The sequence below is a fragment of the Protomyctophum bolini genome (genome assembly GCF_963924005.1).
Source record: "Protomyctophum bolini genome assembly, chromosome: 24".
Lineage (NCBI taxonomy): Eukaryota > Metazoa > Chordata > Actinopteri > Myctophiformes > Myctophidae > Protomyctophum > Protomyctophum bolini.
Genome location: NC_137885.1, coordinates 21,653,891 through 21,666,829, shown reverse-complemented (window position 1 = coordinate 21,666,829; position 12,939 = coordinate 21,653,891). Strand labels below are relative to the sequence as shown.

The following is a 12,939-nucleotide window of genomic DNA, read 5'->3' as shown; positions in this document are numbered from 1 at the left end:
ATAGGTGACAATGCCCTGACATGATTTAGTCTTCATGCTGAATCATTGAATACTCCCAAACCTCAAATAAAATATGTTAATGGTTAATGGTATGTGAGTACTCTTTCCACCACTGCAAACCTTGCTGAAAATAGTGTTCTGGGAAGTATGTACTGTATGCGTTCAAGGAGACTTTATGTATTGTCGTATGCTGCCTTGTCTGTATGTGTGTGTTTCTGTGCTGAACTAAATCTAATGGAAAGTGTTGTTGCGTGGCGTTGTGGTTAAGACAGAAAGGCTATTAAAAACGGCTTCAGACGATTCTGTACATTGTCTCCAGCAATCCTCTCGCTGACATTAATTACTGTGCAAAACAAGTCACACTTTGCCAGCTGTAGCAATAGCAACTCGCAGTGGGGAATGGATGGATAACTGGAGATAGGCCAGTGAGGGGGGGCGTCGGGGAGGGTCAGTCGAATGGTAAACACAGCGGCATCAACATCTGCCTTAGACACGTGACCTGAGAAGGCCAGCCTGCAACAAAAAGAAAAGCCTCTGCAATTGCAGGGCTCCACGGTGCGGGTGTATAACCCCCAGACTGAGAGAGAGGGTCATAAAACGGACAACATACTCGGTTTATGGACAGTAATATGGGGCTACTGAGGCGCTGTACACAGTACACAGTCTGTGATTCAGGAGGTGTTGCAGCATTTTTTTTTTCTCTTGTTACTTCCACTGAGTGCATGCATCGACTGCTAGGGCTGTGGCTGTTTGTGTGCATACTGTAGGTTTTGGTTTCATTGTGTTTCTGCTAAAGCCCCAAATAATAGGCTCTGTCTGTGCACAGCAGTCATATTGGAAAAACATTGTGGCCGGTGGCCCCTTCCTTCCTTCCTTCCTTCCTTCACTGGGTCTTACCAATGATACTAATGAAGGCTCTGGTCCAATTCTGGTCAAACGGAGTCAGTGTGCTTGATAAGTTGATATTGTGCAATGTTGGCTCACTGGAAACATTCTGCTACAGTATATGTGGTCCAGGTACCCTCATGGTTCTTTAAGTGGATTCCAAATGGCCCGTTAAGGATGTGCAACTCTGAGAGTGGACAAATGGACACACTCTCAGAGATACGGGGGTCTTTGAAATTAAAATGTTTGAGAACCACTATGCTACACAAAAAAAGGGGAACATTTTGGTGAAAATGTAAGATCATAAAGCTCACCACACATTGCAACATTGTGGGATTGTAGATTTGCTATTTTACGGCGAATGGATTTGTTGCTGAGGAGGGAAATTATGCACCCCTGAGGGATGCTGGCCAATGAAGTATATTTTTATTGGATTTAAGTGTTTAAGTACTGTGGACCAGGTCTATGGGCACTTACATTATGAGGGTGTGTGTGTGTGTGTGTGTGTGTGTGTGTGTGTGTGTGTGTGTGTGTGTGTGTGTGTGTGTGTGTGTGTGTGTGTGTGTGCGTGTGCGTGTGCGTGTGCGTGCGTGCATGCGCATGTATGCTATACACACATACAAGTAACATACAGTTATGCAATGCCTTGTGGGTGCAATACATCAGAACAAGAGCTAACTCTCATACACACAAGCGCACGCACACACACACACACACACACACACACACACACTAGATAGCAGCCTTTTGTTTTGTGCTTTATAATTTGGCTTTAATTGCCTTGTGTTAAATTGCCTCTCTAGACAGAGAGAAAAAAAACTTCCAAACAGGAAGCTAGCTGTGTCCTCACTGTTGTTTGAATTACAAACGCCCTTCCAAAACCCAGCAGATCTCTTTCTCGTTTCTCTCTCTCTCTCTCTCTCTCTCTCTCTCTCTCTCTCTCTCTCGTTGAAACTCGTTGCTGTCGGGCAGAAACCTAAACCTTGTATCTCCATATTTCCACGATTTGCCTCGAGGTTTAAATTATTCAAAGCCGTTATGAGCCCCCTAAAAAACCAAGAAAATACAGACTCAGAAAGAGGCTTGTATGTGAAGCCGCGAAGGTCGATGAAGTTGTACAGTGTGTTCTGTTGGTTCATGAACATGGTGTGGATTTGGTTCTCACTGTAACTAACTAATTACATTTATTTAAGTACAATTTTGAGGTACTTTACTGGAGTATTTCCTGTCAATACTTGTACTTCTAATCCACTACATCACAGAGGCAAATATTGTGCTTTTACTCCACTACAATCAATTTGAAAACTTTAGTTACTAGTTACGTTGTAGATTTTGCGCGACACACACACACACACACACACACACACACACACACACACACACACACACACACACACACACATTTAATGAATTCTAACCATTTTTACCCCTGCCGCCAGCCAGCACACACTTGCAAAAACACAAACAACTTTCATCAACACCGCATCCTCTTTTTTCCCCAATTCATTTTCAAAGTCTCCCCTGCTGTATTGTAACGGCACACACCTGGCTATAACTTCTGACCGCCGCAGTCTTTCGCTAGAGTGGCTCAAATTAGTGCCGTGGGGCTCTGTAAAATAACCCCCTTTTTATTATCTTTGAACTAGCAAGTACCCAATTACACATGGCGGCTATCTCCCATCTCACAGACATCCGAGGCTTGGCCAACAGGGGCTATAGCCGCAGCGAGCGCAGAGCGCTAATGAAGAGATGAGCTGATTCACCTCTTTGCCTTCCCCAGCTAATGGTACACTCCTCAACTCAGATTTCTTTCTTTTTTTGGTCGATTTGTCTTCCTTTTTTTAATTTAAGGCTCCAGGCTTTGATGGTGTTGTTTTTCTGTTGTTGTTGTGTGGCAAGCCTCAATCTGTGATTTCTTTCACCTGGTTGACAGCAGGGACAATATTATTAAATCATCATTTTACATACTGTAATTTGTGTTGATTGTTTAGGAAGCAGGGAAGTGGGGTGGCACCTTCCATGCTGTCTCAAAAATCACACATTAGGACTTATCATACAGACATTTTCTGTCGTGAAACTGCCCTGTGTTCCAATGGATCCTCTAGTTCTTAATACTTTTCAATAATGAATATGAACTATTTGTTCACTATTCATCAGTTATCAGGGCACTTTCACACCCGGACCTTTCGCTTAGAAGGTCCGGGTGTCATACAGGCCAAATTGATCTACTGACAGAATATTTCTATGCAAAATTATTTCATTGCCAAATTGAACAGAAGCTTGTTGTGTTTTTTTTGTATAATAAAATAACAAGGATAGCCACTTATTAAAAAATAAGTGAAACACGCATTTCAGGATGACACACACGTCACACACACACACACACACGCGCGCGCACACACACACACACACACGCGCACACACACACACACACACACACACACAGGATCATGTTTTATGGTGGAAAATCACGGTACTTTTTCCACCACTGGTGGCGAAGTGAGAAAGCATCCCTGAGTGTCGCGTGCAGAAGAGTGTGTCATGTTAGTGTGGTAGGGAGAGTGGCTGTGCCTCCGGAGAAGTGTTTATTGTGCCAGCTAGCGCACTCTATAGGCCATTGACCCCTGTCACTCTCCCCCCATCCGCTTAGACCGTCTATCTGTGTATCACGCCGCCAAGGGACTTGGATGACACAGACACACAGAGGTTTTTTAAAGAATGTTTGGAAACCCCATTCTTCATCGGCGATGTATTCGAGAGATGTTTAGTCTGATAATTGTTCCCCCTCTACACCAAGGGCCCTATCTTGAAAATGGCTGATCTATATCGACATGTTGTGAACTTGTAAATTAGGCTTTTTTTTTATAATAAAAAATGCCAAAAATGTTTAGGCATAAGGGGTAAAGCAAGTGGTAAGGAAGTAAAGAGGAGGAACATGACGATGATAAAATTCTTTGGTAGATAAATTTTGTTGTGCAACTAAAGAGCCATTCGTTTTACCATCACACAATGCCCTCCCCCTTCTCTCTCTCTCTCTCGCGCGCGCACGCTCATACAGACACACATACACACAAATCTGTGCAGAAGGAGCGGATAGCGCCGCTCAAAAACAAAAGACATAAAAGTTCAAATATGGAGATAAGAGGATTCTGCCCGACGGCAATGATTTGCATAGATAGATAGATCCATAGGTCGATGGCCCTTAATTACTATTATCAAAACATTATCTAGCCCCCATTCTTTTCATATAACAAAGTTGAATTAACAGCTTGCGGAAATGTACATAATTCCCCATAAAGTCCACAATAAAGGTGATGTATAATCACCCCTCCCCACCTCCCTCATGCTTGTGTGAGGTGGTTTATATTTCCCATTGTCTTTTGTCTGTGTGTGTAAAATGTCAATGATGATATACGGCTTACGTCTTTACCATGGAAACCATTGTTGCTGCACAGTGTGTACGCTGCTCTCCAAGGTAGTGCAGACAGTGGTGGGAAAAGTACTCATTTTTTGGGAGGGGAACTTAACCCATTTTGACCTGAAATTCAGAATAAATTAAAAAAATGTCTTCTAAATAATGACAATTTTCAGAAAAACCTCATGTTTTTATATCAGTGGTGCTCAATATTTCATGTCAAGGACCCCCAGAATTATTATGTATTTGGCCTCCGACCCCCATCTGAAAATATGTTGTTCCAGGGACCCTCCAGGCGCAAAGATTTGAGTTAAAAACGTTCGCTCTGAAAGAATATATATTCAAAGATTTGTGTCACATTTTCACGATTTCTCAAAAGTAGCAGACCTACAAGCTCGTAGCGCGCCACTCGGTGGCTCGCTATGAGCTTGTAGATCTGCAAGTTTTCAATAGCTAAATTATAACATAATGTTTAAAACTCCAAAAGGAATACCAAAATATGACAGCGGGCCCCCGGCGTGGGGCGATCACTGCGGGCCGTCAAGCGCACATCCCTGCGCGAGGCCGCCTATGATGGTGACCAATAAAGCTCCATTGAATTGACTTAAATACAACTGCACATTTTGGCTGTACAGTAGACGTGAGATCGAGATGACGGCAGCGAAATATGCCTTGAAAGTGTACAGTACATAAATACAGTACTTGAGCGAATATACTGTACTTATAACCACTGAGTGGCGGAGGGGCATTGAGAGCCAGAGTGGGGATTTTCCAAGGCCACAGCAGGTTTTAGAGCTAGGGCACCTCTGGAGAATTGGTGCTCAGCAAGGCTCATGCTTAAATCCCTGGAGTTGTGCTGCCTTCCTTGAGTGCCTTCAAATGTACATATTATAGAAAGAGACTATATGACGCTCTTATTATTACTATCAGTAAATCAGTGCTTCTCAAAACTTATATTTCAAGGGCCGCTATAACTCTCAGAGTCATGGTCCTGTAAAGGTCCAAACAGGCAAAACAAACAAAACAAAACAAAAAAAATCACCTGTATTTGAAGGATAAAGCTCAAAGCGCAGAGAATCTCCAGACATAAATTGGATGGAGTTAAAGAAAAGGCCGGGTGTAGGAGTTTTGTTTGGGGTCAGTGCTTGTTGTGGCATCAAATCGACTCTGCACTTGATCACACACAACCTCATAACATTGCCTGTTCCCTTCGCTCCACCTGAGAGAAAGAAGATAGAGAGAAAGAGAGAGAGAGAGACAGAGAGAGAGAGGTGAAAAGGTGATTCTTATTGATTTTTGGTATGCCTTTTTTTTTTTTTGCTGCATTCGACCGTGTTTGTGGTGGAAAAAAACACGAAACCGAATTCACTCTCCTGGTCTAATAAGATGATATGTCTGAGATTTGAGCCGCGGCAAGAAATGTTTTGGTCTGTTTTGGTTATAGTGCAAGTTTGTGTGGCGGTTCTGAACGTGGCAAAAGTCTACTAAGAAATGAACGTTGTATAGCACTCCACTGCATGTTCCATGACTCCATCCAGTAGTGGAGCGCTATACAAGATCACTTCAGAGTTACTTGGCACCACTGAGGTTATTTTGTTTGTTCGCTGATGGCAGATTTTGGGATTCGTACGGCCGCCGGTTGTTATGGTAATCTGGTAACAGGTTTACCAACCTGGTTCCCCATTCCCCAGTGTGGAACCACTGTTTCAATGTAATCACGCCCCCATAATGGGTTACCACCAGTTTCACCAGGGGTGATCTGGCTTTGCTTTTGCAGCCCGGGAGGGCACCCAGGCTAGGCCTGTCACAATGATTACATAGTCGCCTAATCGCAATTATTTCAGATAGTCACAATTAATTTTGCATTATTGTCAATCGTTTCCATGTTGAGAAATGTCCATACATTTACAAACATTTTTCAGAAATAGCAGATCTACAAGATAGACAACACAAAGTGAGCTTGTAGATCAACTATTTCAGCTATCTTGTCATTTTTTTCCCCATTACATTTTTTTGGAAATGATTAAATGTGTCCGTGATTTCTTATTATATAAGTTATTAGTCATATATGTCCTGTGCAATTTGTCATTACGAAGCCTAAAAGGCAAACAGAAATACAAATTGTAACGTTCCAATGTTCAATGCGCTTCATGAAGACAGTGTATTGTGATTATTATTATTATGTTAACAGTGTGTCCTGTCTCCCACAGGCAGTCCTCTCAACCTGACCTGCAGAGCGTTCTTTGGATACAGCGGAGACGTCAGTCCACTGATCTACTGGATGAAAGGAGAGAAGTTCATTGAGGACCTTGACGAGGAGCGGGTCCAGGAGAGCGACATCAAGTAAGACCTGATGACAATTACATTCAGCTGTGGTCTTCGACATTTGTCTTGTCGAGGTCCATTATTTATTGGGCATTTTTAGCCACGGACCACCATTTCATGACATTTAGCCTCTCCGACCCAAAACTTTCTCATCTCACTTTCTTCACATTCTCTAATTGCGTTGAACTTCTTGTAAATTAAGTAATGCAGATGTTTAACAATAATTGTACTCTTGAGAGCGTGCGGGTCCATTTGGTTTCATTTTATGCTCTCAAGAGTTAAAGGTTTATAAAGAAAGGTCTATTTTCTTTATTGAGTTACCAACTCTCCATCATTTAGCTGGGGACCACCTGGACCCGCCCCAAGGACCACTGGTGGTCCCCGGACCGCTGGTTGAGAAACACTGGTGTAAAGTAACTAAATCAAATCTGCACTTGAGTATTTCCAATTTCCAATACTTTTACGCCACTACATCTTGGATCCAAATATTGAACTTTTACTCCACTACATTTATTTGACAGCTTTAGTTACTAGTTCCTTTATTTGTAAAGGTGGTATATACTGTACCTATGAAATATACAGTAACCACTTCAGCCCTATACATTTTGGCCATTTGAAAATAGCAGATCTACAGCAGATGTTATACATATGAAAATAGCAGATCTACAGCAGCTGTTATACATAGGAAAATAGCAGATCTACAGCAGATTTTATACATTTTAAAACTTGAAGGGACATTCTGCATAATGAGCACTTTCTACTTCTGGTACTTTAAGTACATTTTGATACCAATACTTTTGTACTTTCACTAGTACATTTTTTATTCCAGATTTCTTGATTATTGATACTTTAACTTTTTCACCACTGCCAAAGGGGCCCTTACAGGTCTGTAGCCTTGGATCAAGACGATCATAGATGTATTTGATGGAGTCTGACTTAATTGCTTCCGTGTCTATGATGGTCTTGGGCTCTATGGTATGGCCATAGTCACTGCACGCAAAGCCTGTATACTTCTCCATACATATGAAGTGCTGACCCTGTAGCTTTGTATGTTAACTTGAAATTGAGAACCTGTGTGCACTTTGTATCATTCTGTTTTTCTGTGATTCATAGGATCGTCAGTGTTAATTTAGGTTTTGTTCTGATATTGTCAGAACAGTGTATTTTGCAGGCAACCTGACAACCGTTTATGTATTTCAGATACAGTTTTGCAATAAGGTCAAGATCCCGCAAAATCAATTGAGTGAATTTGTGAAGGCATTGAAACCCACATTAATAGACCTATTTAATTAGATTACAAAGCTCCCTACTACCTTTATCGACAGACTTGACAGTAAACCATTACTTGACTTTGCTCAGCTATACACATGTCACAATGCACATGAATGTTTCATAAGCTGTTTAATAATGCAAACAGATATACATGCTTTGCGGTAGCATGGAAGCTCTTTATGAGTGCATTTAAAGCTGCTATAAGCAATAATATGTCAACATTTTAATTAATTTGTTTTTTTTTGTTTTTTTTGGTATTCAGACAGCCAGCAATGAGTAAAACACTCCCACAAAATAGTCTCTGTGACTCATCTAGGGGCCACAATCTGCATTTAAAGAAAAGAAAACCCGGACGAAAAGACTGAATGCAGATTGCGGCCCCTAGATGTGTCACAGAGACAAAAACATTTTGGGAGTGTTTTACCCATTGCTGGCTGTCTGAAACTGACTGAATACCATTTATTTTATTAAACGGTCATTAAAAGTTTGACATAGTATTGCTTATAGCAGCTTTAAGCTTTGCAGTAGTAACTTGTGCTCAGCACACTTTATTTCACTGATAACTTTATAGTGGTATGCATTTCTATGGGTCGTTTCCTAAAGAATTACAGAAAGAATATCTGAAAAAAAGAATTGCAGTAATTTTCAAAGAATAACAAAAAACACAAATAAATATAAAATAAAAAATAGATAAAAAAAAATAACTGTGGGGCAATGGTCAGTACCACTGATTCCTTCCCCAAACAAAAAAGAAAGGGGGGAAAACTTGTGTGAAATCTTCAAAAACACAAAAAGCAGAAGCACTTTGTTGCTGTCGGGCAGAAACCTCGTACTCCATATTTTAACTGTGTATGTCGTAAATAGAATGTCCCATACAAGAGTGTCGCACAAAAGTATCAACAGTTAACAATAATTAATAAAGGAACAGGGTTTTGGACATGCAAGGTTTCCACCCAGCACCAACGACCCGTTTGAAGTCTTTGGATAGGCCATCCCAAAGTGCTGCAGGCGGTCCCTTTTTAAGAGCTGCCACGGGGAGACACATCTGATGAATTAGGAACACCCGCAGAGTCTACAAACTGCAATGATTAGCAGCAAGCTCACAGTGGGGAAGTGCTAGTCTGTGTTAGAATTAAGTTACAGTGGGTGTTGGTCTGTTTTAGAATTAAGTTACAGTGGGTGTTGGTCTGTTTTAGAATTAAGTTACAGTGGGTGTTGGTCTGTTTTAGAATTAAGTTACAGTGGGTGTTGGTCTGTTTTAGAATTAAGTTACAGTGGGTGTTGGTCTGTTTTATAATTAAGTTACAGTGGGGAAGTGTCCGTCTGTGTTGAGACCTTTTCAGACTGACGTGCCTAGTAATTCCTTTTTAACGAGGGGCGTGCTTTTATTTTGGACACGCGGAGAAGTTGAGGGGTGAATGCACGAGTGTATTTTCACGGGTGCATCCCCATGAAATTGTTGCACGCGTTGTGGTTTCGTGCACACGCCCGCGGGCAACTAGACCTGGATTGAGCTTTTTTGTATGTCTTACGCATCCCGTGCCCCTTATGAGCAGACCTGGAGTACAGCTGTCGCTGATCCACTGTCGCTGTCACTCACTCCCCATCTGAAAGGACAGATAATTTAACTAATTAGAAATCAGTTAAATTAGAAAGTGGGGAAGTGTTTTGAATTGAAATCCTGAAAAATAACATATGAACATGTGAGGTTTCTTCCCAACAGACAGTATACAATGCAAAGCCTATACTGAAATATACAAAGCAATTACTGACTATCCAATAATCACTCTGAACAATTTGCAGTGGCCAAAAGAGACCCCTGATAATAAGATGCTATGCTCAAGCTTTTTCAAAAATAGCAAAAAATAGCCCATCTACAAGCTCACAATGCAGATTTGAGGAGCAGAGACAATCAGCAAAAGCTCGTGCCATTATGAAGGATTCAAGCCATCACACCCGCAGACTGTTTGAGTTGCTGCCGCATGGAAAAAGTTTCCGCAGTCTCAAATCCACGGGGAACGGACTGCAAAAAAAGTTGTTCCCTGAACAATCAGATACATTAACAAATTGATAAGAACCAGAGCGAAACAGGGCAAAGGAAAATGCTACCCCCCCCCCCCCACACACACACACACACACACACACACACACACACACACATTTCGATTTCTTTATTTGAATCCACAAATTACAATTAATTTTACAAGGAAACAAATATAACAGGGTTGACAGTTCATGTTCACTTAAGGATACACATGGCACCTCCTTCTCCACACAGACAAACTGCCTATAACAGACGAGACAGAACAGTATTTGGCAAGTTGTTTGGCTTTGCTTTTTGTCATGCCAGCTATTCTTAGGCCACTCATGGTCAGTTTATGCACATGGCCCAGGCTTCCGAATATCAGTATGGCAAATCTACAGCGATACCCCAAGTTTGTTATGCTTCCAAGTAATGGTTGATACTTAGAATATTTATCTTGGAATGCCTGGTCCATGTACAAATCAAAGACACAGCCCACCTCCAGAATCAGGACCTCCTTGTGTCTGGTGTCAACAAAGACAACATCAGGTGTATTCGGGATGTTAGCAAAGACATCGCATGCACAGCCAAACCAATCTGGTAACACTCTTGAATGTTTATACATTGCTGCACTAGATGGCACATGCTTTCGAACTGCATCAGACACTAGGTCAACAATCCGGTCGTGGCGAGCAATATATACGTTTTTGTATGCACTACATCCATTTGTTATGTGTGCAATGGATTCTAGGTGTTGTTCAGAATCATGATGGTTTATACAGAGTGGAGTGTGGGTGTCGGGATACCAGATTGACAGATTGTACTTGGTTGGTAATACTTGTAGTCTTGCTTTGATGGTAAATTTTAAAACATCCTCCCCAATAGCAGCATTTTTGTACATTGAATGTGAAACAGAGTGATCAGCTGAATCAACACAGGCCAACTTTCCCTGCAGTCGAAGGCCACGCCAATGTTCTTTGGCTTCAGTCTGTTTCGTGCTAAGCAGAACCCTTCTTGCCGTTTCTTCCTGTAGTCTAGTGTCCCCTCCCTGGTGGGTGAGGGTAGCCTTCACTACCTCGCTGGAGTCTGTAATTAATCCATCTGAGATGGGCACATTTTTGTATTTTTGTATATATGGAACATACAGTATAGCCTCGAATTGCACCTTTCTAAACTTTTAATAATTGTAATGGAACATAACGACAACCTACCTTTACCTAACTTTGCTACTACAGGGAAAACATGCACATGTACAGTAGGTTTCTCCTTCTTATTGTTACTCGTTGTTTTCTCTTTCTTGTACTCCTTATTTACGTACTCCCTTTGTTTGCTGTGCTTGCTGTGATTGATGTTTGATGTTATCTATGCTGCTGCATTGTCTGAAGGAAGCCAAACAAAAATAGGTTTTACTCTTACAGTATGTACCTGTACACAAGATGTAACAATAAAGTACAATCTTGAACCTTGAATAACACATTATTGTTTGATACATATTGTATCGAAACCCAATCTTTTTCTTCTGCCCGGCACCTGGCGTTTAATTAGTTAGTGGTTGTGCGTGCTCTTTTGTATTTAATACATTATTTAATACACTATGTACTGGAAAACCATTAAAATTTGTTTTGTTCAACACCGGCATTTTAACAAATCGACACACATGCCCCTATATGGGCATGTGTGTCCACTGCACTCCTATACGAAGGACTAGAAGCAGTACCAGTTGTGGACAAATGGCTCCTGCGTGAAAAGGTCAAGTCTAAGCCGCCTGAGACGAGGTCCTGGCATTTTACACACCCGGCTGGGGACAGCGCGGTAACGCTGTGCTCCATGCTGAAGGACACCAGGCCAATTAGAGCCCAGCAAAGCATATAGAGGAGGAAGGGGACTGTGTGTGTGTGTGTGTGTGTGTGTGTGTGTGTCTGTGTGTCTGTGTGTCTGTGTGTGTGTCTGTCTGTCTGTCTGTGTGTGTGTGGTGGGATTTGTAGTTACTTTGTAGATGATGATTATTATTACAAAACATACAGTAACCACTTCAGCGCTATACATTTCAGCATTTGAAAATAGCAGGTCTATACTGTACAAGCTCACAATGTGTCACATTGCGAATTTGCGACGCATTGTGAGCTTGTAGAACGGGTATTTTCAAAATAGTTTTATGTACATGTAAAATGGGACATTTTGCATAATGACTACTTTTTACTTTTGTTACTTTAAGTACATTTTTATGCCAATACTTTTACTCAAGTACATTTTGAATTCCGTAATTTTGCTTGTAACGGAGTATTTCTATATTGCAGTATTTTTATACTTTTACTTAAATAAAACATTTGAGTACCACTGGGTGTGGGTGGGTGGCCACGGACCCGAACAAGAATAAGGGGCAAGGCCGTGGCACACACACACACACACACACACACACACACACACACACACACACACACCGAACCTCTCATATTAGACGCTATAGACCAGTGGTTTCCAACCTTGTCTGGATCAGGGCCACGTTTCAGAGCAATATAGAGCAAAGTAATATGCTTAAATTTCCCATCACGTATCGCAACGAAAACAACGTTAAAGAAGCAATACCGTGTCATTTTGTTTTGTCCACTTAAACAAACATCCTATCCAATGGCTGCGCGGCAGACTCCTGCAGAACCATGCTGCGGAAGCGTGGGCGGTGCTTTGTTCATGCTCGGTTCCATAGGTGTCTCTGAAAGACTAAAGCTTGTTTGTTCCTCTGCTAGACAAAGAGAGAGAGAGAGAGGCAGGTGGCTCGACAGTGAAACACAGATGGGAGGATGAATAGATAGTAAGTTAGATGGAATTGGCGAGGCAGGGGGTATCACGTAGCGTAGGTTGGTTGCATTGGTTGAGCGCCCTGCTTTCTTGTGCTGCGTGGTGAAAATGAGGTTTGCGTGAGAGAACAGAGAGAGTGGAGGTGCGCTTCGTGAACTCAAATGTGCCGAAAAAGCATGCGATTTTGCCAGTGAAGTAAACTAAGCACATTTACTCAAGTAGC

The 12,939-nt window shown here is 41.7% G+C and overlaps 1 protein-coding gene across 1 annotated transcript in view; it reads left to right on the top strand.

Annotated features, from left to right (window-relative positions):
- Positions 1-12,939, top strand: part of LOC308311992 (interleukin-1 receptor accessory protein-like 1) — a 414,337-nt gene that overhangs the window by 365,584 nt on the left and 35,814 nt on the right. The window contains exon 7 of the mRNA XM_080758824.1: positions 6,511-6,643. Within this exon, the coding sequence (XP_080614950.1) occupies positions 6,511-6,643 (133 nt within the window). The remainder of the gene's footprint in view (positions 1-6,510; positions 6,644-12,939) is intronic.